The sequence below is a fragment of the Triticum urartu genome, chromosome 3 (genome assembly GCF_003073215.2).
Source record: "Triticum urartu cultivar G1812 chromosome 3, Tu2.1, whole genome shotgun sequence".
NCBI classification, from domain to species: domain Eukaryota; kingdom Viridiplantae; phylum Streptophyta; class Magnoliopsida; order Poales; family Poaceae; genus Triticum; species Triticum urartu.
Genome location: NC_053024.1, coordinates 8474584 through 8489014, shown reverse-complemented (window position 1 = coordinate 8489014; position 14431 = coordinate 8474584). Strand labels below are relative to the sequence as shown.

Genomic DNA, 14431 nt, shown 5'->3' with positions numbered 1-14431 from the left:
CGGACCGTGAAGACGTACGACTACATCAACCACGTTGTGCTAACGCTTCCGTTGTCGATCTACAAGGGTACGTAGATCACACTCTCCCCTCTCGTTGCTATGCATCACCATGATCTTGCGTGTGCGTAGAATTTTTTTTGAAATTACTACGAAACCCATTAGTCCGCGATGAGGATCAGGAGGCCGAGGCCGCCTACCAGGCGGCCATCAAGGAGAGCGAGGAGGAGGAGCGGTGGAGAGAGGCGGACGAGGCGGCTTTCGAGGCGGCCATGGCGAAGGCCATGGCCCTCTTCGCGGCGGGCGACTGCGTCGTGCCGCCGGTGGCCCCGCCGTCCCCGCCCAAAGCCGAGCCGGAGGAGCCGGCCAACATCGAGCGCTACTCCTGAACTAGAGTAGTCCGCGAGTGGGTCAGCGCTCCGCCGATCTGGCTCGGGGCGATGGAGAAGTAGGAGGCGGCCTACCTCGACCACTGGCGCCGCGTTCGGCTTGCCGAGGACCGCCGGGAGGGCCAGCGCCTGCAGATGCTCGAGCGCGAGGCCGAAGAGGAGGCGTGTCAGGCCCAGGCAGCGGCGACAAAGCCCGACATCACCGCCGTCTGGAACACGACGTTCTCCTGGGCCGGCCCTGCGCCGACGTTGATCAACCTCACCGGTCCTGACGCAGACGCCTAGCGCAACGCGTCATCTAGTTTTTAGTATTTTAATTAATATAATATGAACTTTCGCCGGTCTTCGTGACCGGCTTTTATATTTAATTAAATGCATGTATTTATTTTCAAAATGCTTGCAATACATTTTTTGACGCGTCGATAAAATGGGGCGGGCCAGCCTCACGCCGACCCAAATATATTGCCGGACGTTTGTGTCCGCCGGGTCGATTCAAACGGACAAAAAACGGATAAAAGCTTTGTCCCGTTCGAGTTGCTCTAATGGAATCACTCCGTGGGATAAGAAGAAGTGCTCATCGAACAGACCGAGGTTTCACTGAATCTCAGTCTGACGGGGCAAATTAAATATGTTTTCTGTCCAACGGGGACATGTTGTTGGCACCGGCACGCGTCAACCTTCCCGCCGGGCGCGTCGCATTTCACCCTCCCGTCTTAATGCAAAAATAATAAATGGGCGGCCGACTATGTTGTGGCCAGCTCGCCAGCTCGCGGCGCGACGCGTGCCACGGCGCGCGCGTACGTGTGCCCCGCTGCACTAAACAAAAGGAAAGGGCCGTCCCTCCCATGAGTCCCATCGCCGCGCCGGTCCGCCGACGGAGACCGATAGAGAGAGAGAGAGAGAGAGAAAGCACACCCACGCCCGCCTCCGCCTCCATTCATTCGTGGAGAAGCGAACCGATTCCCGGCCGACTCGCCGTCACTTTCCCGGTGGTGCCCGCGACAGCGAGGAGGAGGACGATGGTCGTAACTGTGGCAGCGACGGGGTCGGACACGGCCGAGCCGCTGCACTCCACCACCTTCGCCTCCCGCTACGTCCGCGACCAGCTCCCCCGGTCAGTCCCCTCCCCTCCTTCTCTCCTCCACACACACCACGCCAGTACGGCTAGCGGTAACCGGCCACCCACTACCCCACCACCAGTCCACCACCACTCCACTACAAGGCACCAGCGCACACACCGTCGGTGTGACACCACCACTGCCCGATCTCATCCTTTATTCCATCCACCCCCCGTCGCCTGCACTGCGCTACACACTATCCACCAGCGGAGAGCAGCAGCGGTGAGCGCCGGCGGCGATGGTGATCTCGCACGCGAGCTCCAGCGCGGGGGAGGCCGTCTACTCCACCTTCTCCTCGCGCTACGTGCGCGAGGAGCTCCCGCGGTGAGGACGAGAGAGAGAGAGAGAGCGGCCGGAGGTACCGGATGTTGGCCGGAGATCTGACGGACGTTGCTGGGTGCAGGTACCGGATGCCGGAGGGATCGATCCCGAAGGAGGCGGCGTACCAGATCATCAGCGACGAGCTGATGCTGGACGGGAACCCGCGGCTGAACCTGGCGTCCTTCGTCACCACCTGGATGGAGCCCGAGTGCGGCAAGCTCATGATGGACTCCGTTAACAAGAACTACGTCGACATGGACGAGTACCCCGTCACCACCGAGCTCCAGGTCCGGCCGGGATGCACACCCCAGATCCCACTCTCCTTTTTTAATTTGTTTTTCCTTACCATTTCGGGGCAAGGGGACAATCCCCAACACTTATACTAATATGTTCACAAGTACTAGTAGCAAATCTCCTAAAAATGGAAGGGTCCGAGATCCCAGCAGCCAGGAGGTTTTGGTTGGTACCGCTCTGTTTCTACTCTGTTCTGCTCTGCTGCTCCCTTCTATTCTGCCTCCGCCGGCGGTGGTGGCTCCGGCGAACCGGAGCGCGGCAGAGGAGAAAATCCAACGGCTGTGCATGGTAATCCATATCCTGAACAGGAAAACATGTCCATCAGGCTTTAGATAACGGTGCTGATGTTCCTCAGCCACCAGTGAATTTTGACCCGACGAGATGAATGAATTCGCTAATCCACAATCTGAATAGGAGAACGTATCCATCAGGCTTCTTGAGAGCTGCAGATAACCACCTGATGCTAGCCAGCCACAGGTGCATAGTAGTGGAACATCCCATACTAGTTTGGTGTGGTTCATTTACTAGTAACTGTTTGTGACCCACCGGCCTATCAATCTTCTTGAGAACATAGTTTGCTTCAGTAACGGGAAAGTGATGGCTGTTTTGTTATCCATATGGTTGAACCTTGAACTGGTTGTGACACGGATGGATGGTTTTGGTCTGGGTTCGGTCTGGCTGAATCTGGAACTAGTACACTTTAAGAAATCTTCCTATTTTAGGCATCACCTGGTAGGGAATTTGGTTATAGTGACTGTATTTTTTATGCTGTTTCTAAGAACACGCAGTGCAAACAACACTGTAATGCGATTTCTGGTGGGCACCATGCCAGGTAATTGCAAGACGACTATGCAAAACCTGTTACAAACCCATGGAGCAGAGCACTGCTTCTAATCCACTTATTTCCTGTAATACGCTTATTATCATATACTGTTGTTGTTCGATTTTAACAACCAATATTCCTATATCTCGGAATGCATGGACAAGCTGTTGATTTTAAGCACTATACGCATTTGCTTATCACTTGTTTGTAATTTCGCAGAACCGTTGTGTAAACATGATAGCTCACTTGTTCAATGCACCGATCGGTGAGGATGAGACTGCTATCGGAGTCTCAACAGTGGGGTCCTCGGAAGCGATAATGCTTGCGGGCCTGGCGTTCAAGAGGAAGTGGGCAAACAAAATGAAGGAGCAGGGGAAGCCATGCGACAAACCTAACATTGTTACTGGCGCAAATGTTCAGGTATTTTTCCTGTTGTTGTTGTTCCGTGAAGTAAAATCTTTTAAACTTTACCACTGTATTTATGTGCCAGGAAAGGTGCCTCTTGTAACCTCTCATGTGCTCGTAGGTTTGCTGGGAGAAATTTGCTAGATATTTCGAGGTGGAACTGAAGGAGGTCAAGTTAACTGAAGGGTACTATGTCATGGATCCCAAGAAGGCTGTTGAAATGGTGGATGAGAACACTATATGTGTTGCAGCCATCTTGGGATCTACTCTCACTGGAGAGTACGAAGATGTGAAACTGTTGAATGACCTTCTTGTGGCGAAGAACAAGGAAACAGGGTATGTATTTTCTATGCTGTCAATTATATTTAGTCATCATAGTGATGGAAAAATATCATTGAAATTGTGCAGAAAGTATGCAGCACAGTTTGACATATGTTTAGTCATCATAGTGATGGATAACATGGTTTGACATATGTCTTCATACCATCATACACATAATGCAGGTGGGATGTGCCGATCCATGTTGATGCTGCCAGTGGAGGATTCATCGCTCCTTTTCTCCAGCCTGAGCTTGAATGGGACTTCAGGCTGCCGTTGGTGAAGAGCATCAACGTTAGTGGGCACAAGTATGGCCTTGTGTACCCTGGTGTTGGATGGGTCATCTGGCGGAGCAAAGCCGATCTGCCCGACGAACTCATCTTCCACATAAACTATCTAGGAACAGATCAGCCCACGTTCACACTGAACTTCTCCAAGGGTCAGTATATCGTTCTCTAGTTCAGCATGATTTCTCTGTGATGTTACAACAACTTAGGCGTGTGCTGTGTGAATTATGTGCAGGCGCTAGCCAGATCATTGCGCAATACTATCAGCTGATCCGCCTCGGCTTCGAGGTATGCGTCGTCAGCCTCCATTTTCCTTCATATGCAAACTGTAGAGAATTTTGATCCAACAAGAAAAATTCCTATGTACAAGATATATGAAATGATACAATACATTTGGCACAAGTGTTGTTTCAGTGTTTGACATCTTTCTTCACCCACTTCACACAGGGGTACAAGCACATCATGGAGAACTGCAAGCTGAACGCGGCGGTGCTGAAGGAGGGCATCGACGCGACGGGGCGGTTCGACGTGCTGTCCAAGGCGGACGGCGTGCCGCTGGTGGCCATCAGGCTCAAGGACAGCACCAACTTCAGCGTGTTCGACATCTCGGAGAACCTGAGGCGGTTCGGGTGGATCGTGCCGGCCTACACGATGCCGGCGGACGCGGAGCACGTGGCCGTCCTCCGCATCGTCATCCGGGAGGACTTCAACCGGAGCCTCGCGCAGCGGCTCCTCGCCGACATCAACAAGATCGTGGGCGAGCTGGACGCGCACGCCGTCCACGCCATCAAGCTGTCCACCGCCGCCGCCGCCGAGGGCGCCTCCAAGAGCACCGTGGACGCCGTCACCGAGGCCTTCAAGGGCCTGGCCGGGAACAAGAAGGCCGGCGTCTGCTGAAGGCCGGGGTGGTGCTTGCTTGGTGAGACGCCTGGCGCCTTCTTTCTTTCATCACGTATGTCTATGTTGTATCTTGTGTAATTATTATTGTGGAGGGGTGCAAATGTGAACTGTCAGGACCTGCCTCCTCCTTATTTTGTACGTACGCGGATTGCACGCTCCATTTCGTCTGTGGTTCTGTACAGGAAGGACACCTCTCCATCGAGGTCGCTATGTATCTGTTGTTTGCTTAGCTCTGTGTCGGAATGTTACGTGTTTGTTGTATCCTTTGAATGTATTGCATTATATAGTGCTGCTGGACAACGTTGCCAAAGCTTCAGCATGTAATGCGTCCGTGACTCTCTCCAGGTTGCCTGCGCCAGCAGCCTTAGCTTCACCATATTCACCTCTAATGACAAAGCCCCAACCTCCAGTGTTGGATCTCTTTTGAAGAGCACCACATGTGTTGACCTTCAAGAATCCTGAAGGCGGTCGGGACCATTTCGCCGCAGACTGTTGTTTTAGCTTCTTCTCTTCTTTCTTCACCTTCGAAAAAATTCCAAACATGATAATTAATGAAAAAAGTCCATTTTACTACCCTGAATTAAGTTGGTGGTTCACATTACCCCCTCATCTATTTTTCTGTTCCTATCACCCCCTAAACAAACCCATACCGGATGAAAGACCCCCCCTGGATGGTTTGTCACCACTTACTGCTGATGTGGCATTGGTCAACGGTGGTATTGACCTGCGGGTGGGCCTCCCTTGTCAGGTGTGGCTGAGATTGACGGGTGAGGCCTAGAGGAGGCGGGCCCACCTGGGAGGTCTGTCTCCTTCATCCGTCGCTCGCTCGCGGGACAGAGAGGAGCTCGGGCGCTCGTCTCGGTGGCACAGGCTACCCCCGGCAGAGCTACGACCATCGGAGTGTCCCCTGTGATGCGGCGCGTCCTCCCATCCGGTTCATGGTGTCTGGGAACAACAGGGGCCACGACAGGATCGGGCAGGGCGGTCGGCGGCGTCGACTGATGATGGGCATGGCGGCGTCAGCAGAGGCCAAGGGGGGATGGGGAGATGGCTGGACGACAGCGACGGCGGGGCATCGGAGCAGGCCGGTGCACTGGTTGTCGTGTCCGACGGCAGCAGCGGGCGACGGAGCATGGCCGTGCAGGGAGAGGTCCTCGGGGGCGTGTGGCTCCAATAGACTAGCCCGTCAACTTTAGGGGAGCGCCATGGTGCCTGGGAACCAGAAGAGGAGAATCAAGGGTCACTACAGGATGAGATCAAGGAGGCGGTTGGGGATGTCGGGGGCGGGGAAGAAGACATGAGCAAGGGCGATTTACAGCTATTCAAACTAATTCCTTTGGCAGGAATGTGTAATGGATCAAGGCGAAACTCTCACACAAGGTTTCACATCGAGGAGGAGGCGCTGGCCACGCGAACAAATAACTACAGCGGGCGCCAGAGCTTGGCCATGCGGGAAGAGGTCCCTGAGGACACGCTGCTCCAGATGAAGGGGGCGATTAGCTTCAGGGGAGCACGATGGTGCTCGAGAAGAAGAGGAGGAGAATCGGGGCTCACCAGAGGAAGAGATCGAGATGGCGGTGGTCGATGCCTGAGGCAAGGAAGAAGACATGGGCGACGGTGATTTGCGGCGACCTGAAGAAATTCATTTTCTAGGAATGTATAGCTGAGCGAGGTGAACCTCTTGGACAAGATTTCAACACGAGGACGAGGCGCTAGCCGCGCGGCCGAAGAACGACAGCACCATCGGCATGAACTGAACGCAGGCTGTGTTGTTCACCTAACCACAAGGCCTCATTGGTCAACAAACCATTTTGACAGTGTCTACGTCAGCAAACCACCCAAGAAAATCCGTCCAAGACTATTTTTGAACGGTATTGAATAGATCGGGGGGTTAAGTGAACTAAAAAAAAGTTCAAGGGGTTATGCGAACAATTCATTTTCTTCGAGGGAGTAAAATAGACTTTTTTCATAATTAATTGAGGAACAGCTAGATTTCATCATAGGTATTGACAACATCTACCTAGTCACTATCGATCATGAGGTCCGACTCCCACATGCCGACGTCCTACATTCCTAGCCATTATCGATCCCTCAAAAATAAAATATCGACCCCCTCCGCGCGACGGCAGCAGCGCAAGTCCCAGCCGGCGACCATGGCGGCGGCAGCAGGAGAGGCTCCTCTCCTCCGCCAACTCCCAGATGCCATCGTCCTCTGGGAGATCTTGGTCCGCCTGGACCCCAAGTCCCTCCTCCGCTGCCGCGCCGTCCGCCGCGGCTGGCGCAGCGCCACCTCCACCCGCCCCTTCCTCCTCGCCCACCATGCCCGCCAGCCCGCCCTCTCCATCTTCTCCCACTGTGAGTACATCGGCGGCGACAGGAAGCAAGACATCCTCCTCCTCGACCACCAGGCCGCCCAGCTCGACACCGTCGTCCGGTTTGACCGTCCCTACCAACTGGAGGCCTGCTGCGACGGCCTCCTCCTCCTCTCAACCAGGCATAGCATTTTGAATGCCTCTCGCACGGGCCTCTCCGTCTGCAACCCCACCACGCGTGAGATGGCCTCCCCCGGCCTACTGCTGGACTTCAACATCCTGGGGATGTACCCGCACCGCCCTACCCGCGAGTACCGGCTGCTACTGCAAGGGAGGAAGCACGAGACGACGCAGTGGGACACGCCTACCGACCGAACTGGCTTCTATGTCCTTGCGCTGGGCTCCCACCAGCCACCGAGGCACGTCGGGTGCGGCTCCGAGACCAAGCTAGCGTCGGCGATCTTTGAAGCCGGTGTACCTGTCCGGCTGCGTGATTGCCTGCACTGGTACCGAGTGTTTTATCGCAACCCATCGGAGGAGGACACTGGAAGCAAACTGGTAGTATTCGACACCATAGCCGAGTCGTTTCGGCAGATGCGTGCTCCACTTGTTCCCACCAAGTCATACATCTTTGAGATGGATGGCATGCTTGGCATCTATACCTGTAACAGCATGACCACCGGCCAAGTTGTTGACATATGGGTGCTACACAACTACGAAAGTGAGGCTTGGGACTTGAAGTACCGGGTTCGATTGCCGATCGCGAGAATCAGGGGGAGGCCTGAAGGTCCTGCTGGTGGTTGGTTTCTGGACGTTGTTTCGGGTGATGGTGGTAACGCGCTCTTGCTGGTCTGTTTTGGTCGTTCGATGTTTTACATTGACACTGATGGCAAACTGGTTTCTACATTACGGAGCTGCCATTCCTGGGATCAACGGCTGAAGCAAACTCTTGTTCCTCATGATTTCTTCAAGGCACTAGAAGGTTATGCTGTGAATGGTTCCCCTTTCATCCCTTCCATCTGATGGTTGTTGAGTGAGGTGGTGCTTCTTAACGTCCTGGTTTTCGTATCCTCGTGAGCTGCAGTGTCTATGAGCATGGTGACTTCTTCTTTTTGTGTTGAACTGTTGATGTATAAAATGTTATGATCAGAAGTGAGTGTTATGTGGTTGCATTGAACCTATGCTTGTTTCGATACCCTTTCCTTCCGGGATGAAGTGACTGCTGCTTGTGTTGATGCTAAAATTACCAGGCCATTGTACTCTGCGTTTTAAGTATTTTATTCCATTTATATATAGTGGTCTTCTCAGTACTCAATTTTTTGCAATCTATATATGCATTGTACCTCTTTCTTGAACCGAAGAACTGATCTTACCTCTTGATCTAGTGGTCTTCTTAATACTCATTTTTTTAGTGTGTTTCCTGTTTGCACCCTTTTGTTGTAGCTGACAATGAGAATTGGCAGATTTGCATCTTGGCTGACTTGCAAGCTGCACCTGACTTCTAGGATACCTTGGAGCACTGCTAGTTAAATCGAATGCTTCCATATTGCATCATAATAGTCAACTTGCCAATGAGGTGTCATGTTATAATTCTGTTTTCTCCATGCATCTATTGCATCTGGTTAGGTAGGTCTTATGGAGACTAAAGCTCGCCACTATAGCGAGAATTGGACATGATTATATCTGTCTCCTTCCAGGAGTTGTAGTAGTATTTTTTTTAGGTTTTGTTTTTTGGTGGGGAGTTGTGGTAGTATTCTTCTAGAGAAGACTGAAACTGCACTGAACAGCTGGGTCCGTCCACTCGCATCTGCAAGTACTAGAGAAACTAGGTTCTGTCGAAAGAGGTGCTGAAGCGCATGCATCTGCAGGGGCGCGCTGCACGTTAATATAGCCAGGGTGTGGCGGCGATAGGAGTACAGGATAAGTTAGGGTTTAGGTTAGGTAGAGATAGATCGCTTTAAACTAACTACTAGGATCTTATCTCAATACCTAAACTATCCTAACAAGATTACAACACACACGCCACAACTATACAATGTTTAACACTCCCCCTCAATCACAACTATCCAAGTTGAGATTGTGTCGAAAGGCCTCCAGCTGCCGCAATGATAATGGCTTGGTAAAGCCATCTGCCACTTGATCACCAGTAGGCACAAACCGAATGTTTAAAAGCTTGTTTGCAACTCTCTCACGAACAAAGTGATAATCGATCTCAATATGCTTTGTCCTTGCATGAAAAACAGGATTGGCAGAGAGATAGGTAGCTCCAAGGTTGTCACACCAAAGAGAAGCTGCAGGTGAATGACGAATACCCAACTCTGTCAGTAAATTCTGCACCCAAATGATATCAGCAGTGGCATTTGCTAGGGCCTTATACTCAGCTTCTGTACTTGACCGTGACACAGTAGCTTGTTTGTGTGCACTCCAAGAAATCAGGTTACCTCCAAAGAAAACCGCAAAGCCTCCAGTGGATCGCCGATCATCAGGACAACCTGCCCAGTCTGCATCTGAGAAAGCACCGACGAGTGTGGAATCTGACTTAGCAAGTTTGAGACCATGACTCTTAGTTGCTTGGAGGTAACGAAGTATTCGCTTAACTGTTGTCCAATGAGTACTGGTAGGTGCATGCAAGAACTGACAAACCTTGCTTACTGAAAAACAAATGTCTGGTCTGGTTAAAGTCAAATACTGCAATGCTCCTACAACACTTCTGTACCTGGTTGAGTCTTCAGCCCCAAGCGCCTGTCCATCATGGAGAGACAACTTTTCTGATGTAGACAGTGGAGTTGGAGAAGGTTTACAGCATTTCATGCCCACTCGCTCAAGGATGTCATGCACATATTTTTCTTGAGATAAAAGGATGCCACTGCCCACACGTTTTACCTCAATGCCAAGGAAAAAATGAAGGTCGCCCAAATCCCTGAGCGCAAAATCCATGCGGAGATCCTGAAGGAGAGCTTCAACTGCTCGAGAGGAGGAGCTGGTGACGATAATATCATCAACATAAATAAGCATAAAAATAGTGACTCCATGCCGATGATAAAAGAACAATGAGGTATCTCCTTTGGATGCAGCAAAACCAAGGGACTGTAACTTGGAGTACAAACGATAATACCACGCTCTAGGTGTTTGTTTCAGACCATAGATTGCTTTATCAAGCTTGCAAACATGTCGTGGTAAAGCTGAACTTTCATACCCAGGAGGCTGCTTCATATATACTTCTTCTTCCAGAACACCATGCAAAAACGCATTCTTTACGTCTAGTTGTCGTATGCACCAATTGCTAGATATTGCAACAGAAAGGATCAAGCGAATAGTAGCAGCTTTTACCACAGGGCTAAAGGTATCCTCATAATCAATGCCATACCTTTGCTTAAATCCTTTGGCTACAAGACGTGCCTTAGACCTGTCTATCGTGCCATCAGATTTGCGTTTTACCTTGTACACCCATTTGCAGTCAATCACGTTTCTCCCTTTGACCGGAGCCACCAAGTGCCATGTCCTGTTTGCTACAAGAGCTGAAAATTCTTCTTCCATGGCCTGCTTCCACTTGGGGTCATCAAGAGCATCATGAAGGTTCTTCGGTTCACCTGTGGCACAGAAAGAGCCCCAACGAACACAACCATCGTTATATACCTTGGGTTTCGCAATACCACTCTGGGACCGAGTATGCGATCGGGCAGGAGGAGGTGGAGCTGGTCGAGCTTGCTGTAGTTGGAGGCGATTTTGTGTAGAGGAAACAACAGAGTCAGACGCAGACACAGCAGTAGAAGATCCCGAATCCTCTGTTTGCAGCGAACCAGGAGGATCTGGTGCGGCAGCCATGGGCACGCTGCCACTTGGCAGTTCGGAGTTGGCCACGTGAGTGGAAGGGAACCGCGCCGCGCCGGGGCCCGCCTCATGGGCAGCGCCGGGAGCCACACGCCCCGCCTCGTGGGAGGCACGGGGGCCACGCCTGGTCGGTCCGCCCGGGGACCGCACGCCATCCAACGCAGGCCCACGCGGAGGCAGCGAATCAGGGCGCCCGCCAGTGGACGCGGAATCCGGCGTGGATTCGCCTGGCACGACAGGCGCTGATCCCGCAGTGGATTCGCCTGCGGCTGCTGCAGGCTCCGATCCCACGGCCGATTCGCCTGGCGCGGCTGATCCCGAGGCCACCGAGAGATCCTCTGTGGCTGCATGCAAATTGTCATTTCCTGCATAAAATCATAGGAATTTTCACCAAAATCTTCACCGTTTGGTTGGCCTGTTTCCTGCACACTTTCAGCATGGGCATTAGCATTAGACACGGACACATTTTCAGCAGCAAAACCAGCTCCCCCGTGAGCAAAGTTAGGAGATGGCAGGAGATGAGAGGGTAGAAGAAGCAATTCTTTGCGGAGTTGGGCGCCGGCGTTGGAGTGGAGACTTGCAAAGGGAAAGACTTGCTCATCAAAGACACCGTCACGTGAAACATAAACACGACCGGAGGAGATATCAAGACACTTGTAGCCCTTATGGAGAGTATTGTACCCTAGGAAGGCACATTGTTTGGACCTAAACTCAAGCTTATGCTTGTTGAAAGGACGCAAGTTTGGCCAAACGGCACACCCAAAGATACGAAGGAAGGAGTAGTTGGGCTTGGTGCCAAATAGTCGTTCTAGAGGAGTTTGGTTCTTGATAACTCTACTTGGGATGCGATTTATAAGGTAGACCGCAGTGAGGAATGCTTCATCCCAAAACTTGAGTGGCATAAATGCATGAGCAAGCAAAGAAAGGCCGACTTCTACGATGTGTCTATGTTTCCGCTCCGCGGAGCCGTTCTGTTGATGAGCATGTGGGCAAGAAACGTGGTGTGTGATGCCAATGTGTTCAAAAAAAGAGTTCAACCGTTGGTACTCCCCACCCAATCGGTTTGCATGGCAATGATCTTACGATCAAACAGACGTTCAACATGAGCTTGGAAAAGACGGAATTTTTCGAAGACATCAGATTTATTTTTGAGCAAATATATCCAGCTAAACTTGCTAAAATCATCAATAAAACTGACATAGTATTTCTATCTTCCTACAGAGACGGGTCCAGGACCCCAAACATCTGAAAAAATAAGCTCTAAAGGAGCTGTGGACTCACTAGTTGAACGAGAATAAGGTAACTGATGGCTCTTGGCCAGTTGACATGCATCACACACTAGGAGGTGATCTTGTTTATTTGAAACGGGAAGATTGAAGTCGCGAAGAATCTTTTGAACTACCGGAAGAGCTGGGTGCCCTAGGCGTTTATGCCATCGAGACGTAGATGGTTTGATGGCAGCAAGGACTTGGCGTTGGGGAGCACTCTGCCGTCCGGTCACGGGGAACAACCCCCACCTACTCTTGTTTTGAAGGATAGTTCTCCGGGTAGCCTGATCCTTGACAAGAAAGAAAGCAGGGTGAAGTTCAATGAAAACATCATTATCTCGCATAAGATTATAAGCTGAAAGTAGGCTCTGGTCGGCACTAGGAGCATGAAGTATGTTGTTTAACTGTAGGGAACCGGAGGGAGTGGATAATACCGAATGACCAATGTGTTCTATGTCCATACCTTGCCCACTTGCTGTGTGGATTTGGTCGGTGCCGGTGTAGCGATCTCGAACAGCTAGTTTTTCCAACTCCTCGGTGACGTGATCAGTGGTGCCGGTGTCAAGATACCAATTAGTATCTACACCATAGGAGTGGGCAGAGTTGGCGGAGCGAGAATTGCCGCTGCTGCCGCCGCCACCGCGCCCACCGCCGCCGTGTCCGCCGCCACCACCTCCACCTGCGGGGTTGCGTACGTTGTTGTTGTAGCCTTTGTCGTAGCGTTTCTTGCAGCCCACGCAGCGTGGCCGTCCTCCTTGCAGATTTGGCAGCGCTCGCGGTCACCGCGTTCACCGCGGTCACCACCTTGCTGGCGCGGCGCACCGCCGCCCGAGTTGTCGTTGTAGTTGCCCCCGTTATAGCCGCCGCGTCCACCACCCTGACCGCCGCGTCTGCCGCCGTAGCCACCTCGACCACCCTTGGCGGCGAGGTTGACGGAGTGGTGGGCGGTGTAGGCGACGTGCTGGGCGGCGATCCGAGACTCAGCGGCGAGCAGTAGTGAGAAGAGCTCGCTGAGGCCGATCGGTTGATCGGTGATGGCGCGCGTGGAGATGGCGGTGACGAAGCCGCTGTAGTCTGGCTCATGCATGAGACCCTCCACGATGTCGTCTTCATCAAGCGGTTTTCCTGCAGCAGTGAGCTCGTCGGCGAGCCCCTTCATCTTGGTGAAGTAGGCGGCAGTGGAGAGGTCGCCCTTGCGTGCGTTCCCGATCGCAGAACGGAGTTGTATCTGGCGCGCCCGGGACTAGGCAGAAAAGCTTTCCACCAGGGCTTGCCAGACTCCCGCGGCGGTGGTGTGGTTGGACACCTGCATCAAAACCTCGCGGGATAGAGAGGCGAGCAAGAAGGTAAGCACCTGTTGATCTTGAGTGACCCAGATCGCGTGTTCTGGGTTGGGCGCCTCGGTGATCTCCTTCTTCCCAGCGTTGTCCTTCTCGGTGACGATGACAGCGGCGGGCTCCTTGATCGAGCCGTCAAGATAGCCTGTCATCGCCGCGGCCTTGACATGCGGGAGCACTTGAGCCTTCCACACCAGAAAATTTTCGCGGGTAAGCTTTTCGGTGATGGTGTGGCCGAGGGAGGCGAGGGAGGGCATGGCCATGGCGTGGGAGGAAGAGGAGGAAGACATGATCTAGACGTATGGAAGAATTAGGCTCTGTATACCATGTAGAAAGAGGTGCTGAAGCGCATGCATCTGCAGGGGCACGCTGCATGTTAATATAGCCAGGGTGTGGCGGCGATAGGAGTACAGGATAAGTTAGGGTTTAGGTTAGGTAGAGATAGATCGCTTTAAACTAACTACTAGGATCTTATCTCAATACCTAACCTATCCTAACAAGATTACAACACACACGCCACAACTATACAATGTTTAACAGGTTCCGTGAAGCAGCACAATAGTTTTCCGACAACAGTTCTTGTCACTGGCCGTCCTTTCACAATCATCCAACTTCTCTCCAGCTACACCATAAATGTCCCAGATTCTCAACTGACCTTGCAACAATCATTCTAAGGCTGCTTGTAATGGGTAGTATCATACCTTAGTATCATGCACATGATACTAAGCTATGATACTACCTCCGTAATGTATAGTATCATATACTAGTATCATAACTAACCTTATTTATTGCTATGCATGACACATAGTAGCATAGCATTTAATATGATAC

General features: G+C 52.0%; 1 protein-coding gene across 2 annotated transcripts; it reads left to right on the top strand.

The window, feature by feature from the left end:
* Positions 1–1353: 1353 nt before the first annotated feature.
* Positions 1354–5081, top strand: LOC125542343 (glutamate decarboxylase-like). 2 transcript variants are annotated; one of them, XM_048705337.1, is made up of 7 exons: positions 1354–1500; positions 1908–2112; positions 3162–3362; positions 3469–3683; positions 3851–4104; positions 4188–4240; positions 4400–5081. In XM_048705337.1, exons 1-7 carry the CDS (start codon positions 1406–1408, stop codon positions 4847–4849), a joined length of 1473 nt encoding a protein of 490 aa, XP_048561294.1. In that variant the 5' UTR covers positions 1354–1405; the 3' UTR covers positions 4850–5081. The 2 variants fall into 2 exon arrangements, with proteins under 2 accessions (XP_048561294.1, XP_048561295.1); XM_048705338.1 differs by lacking the exon at positions 1354–1500 and adding an exon at positions 1555–1828.
* Positions 5082–14431: the final 9350 nt, after the last annotated feature.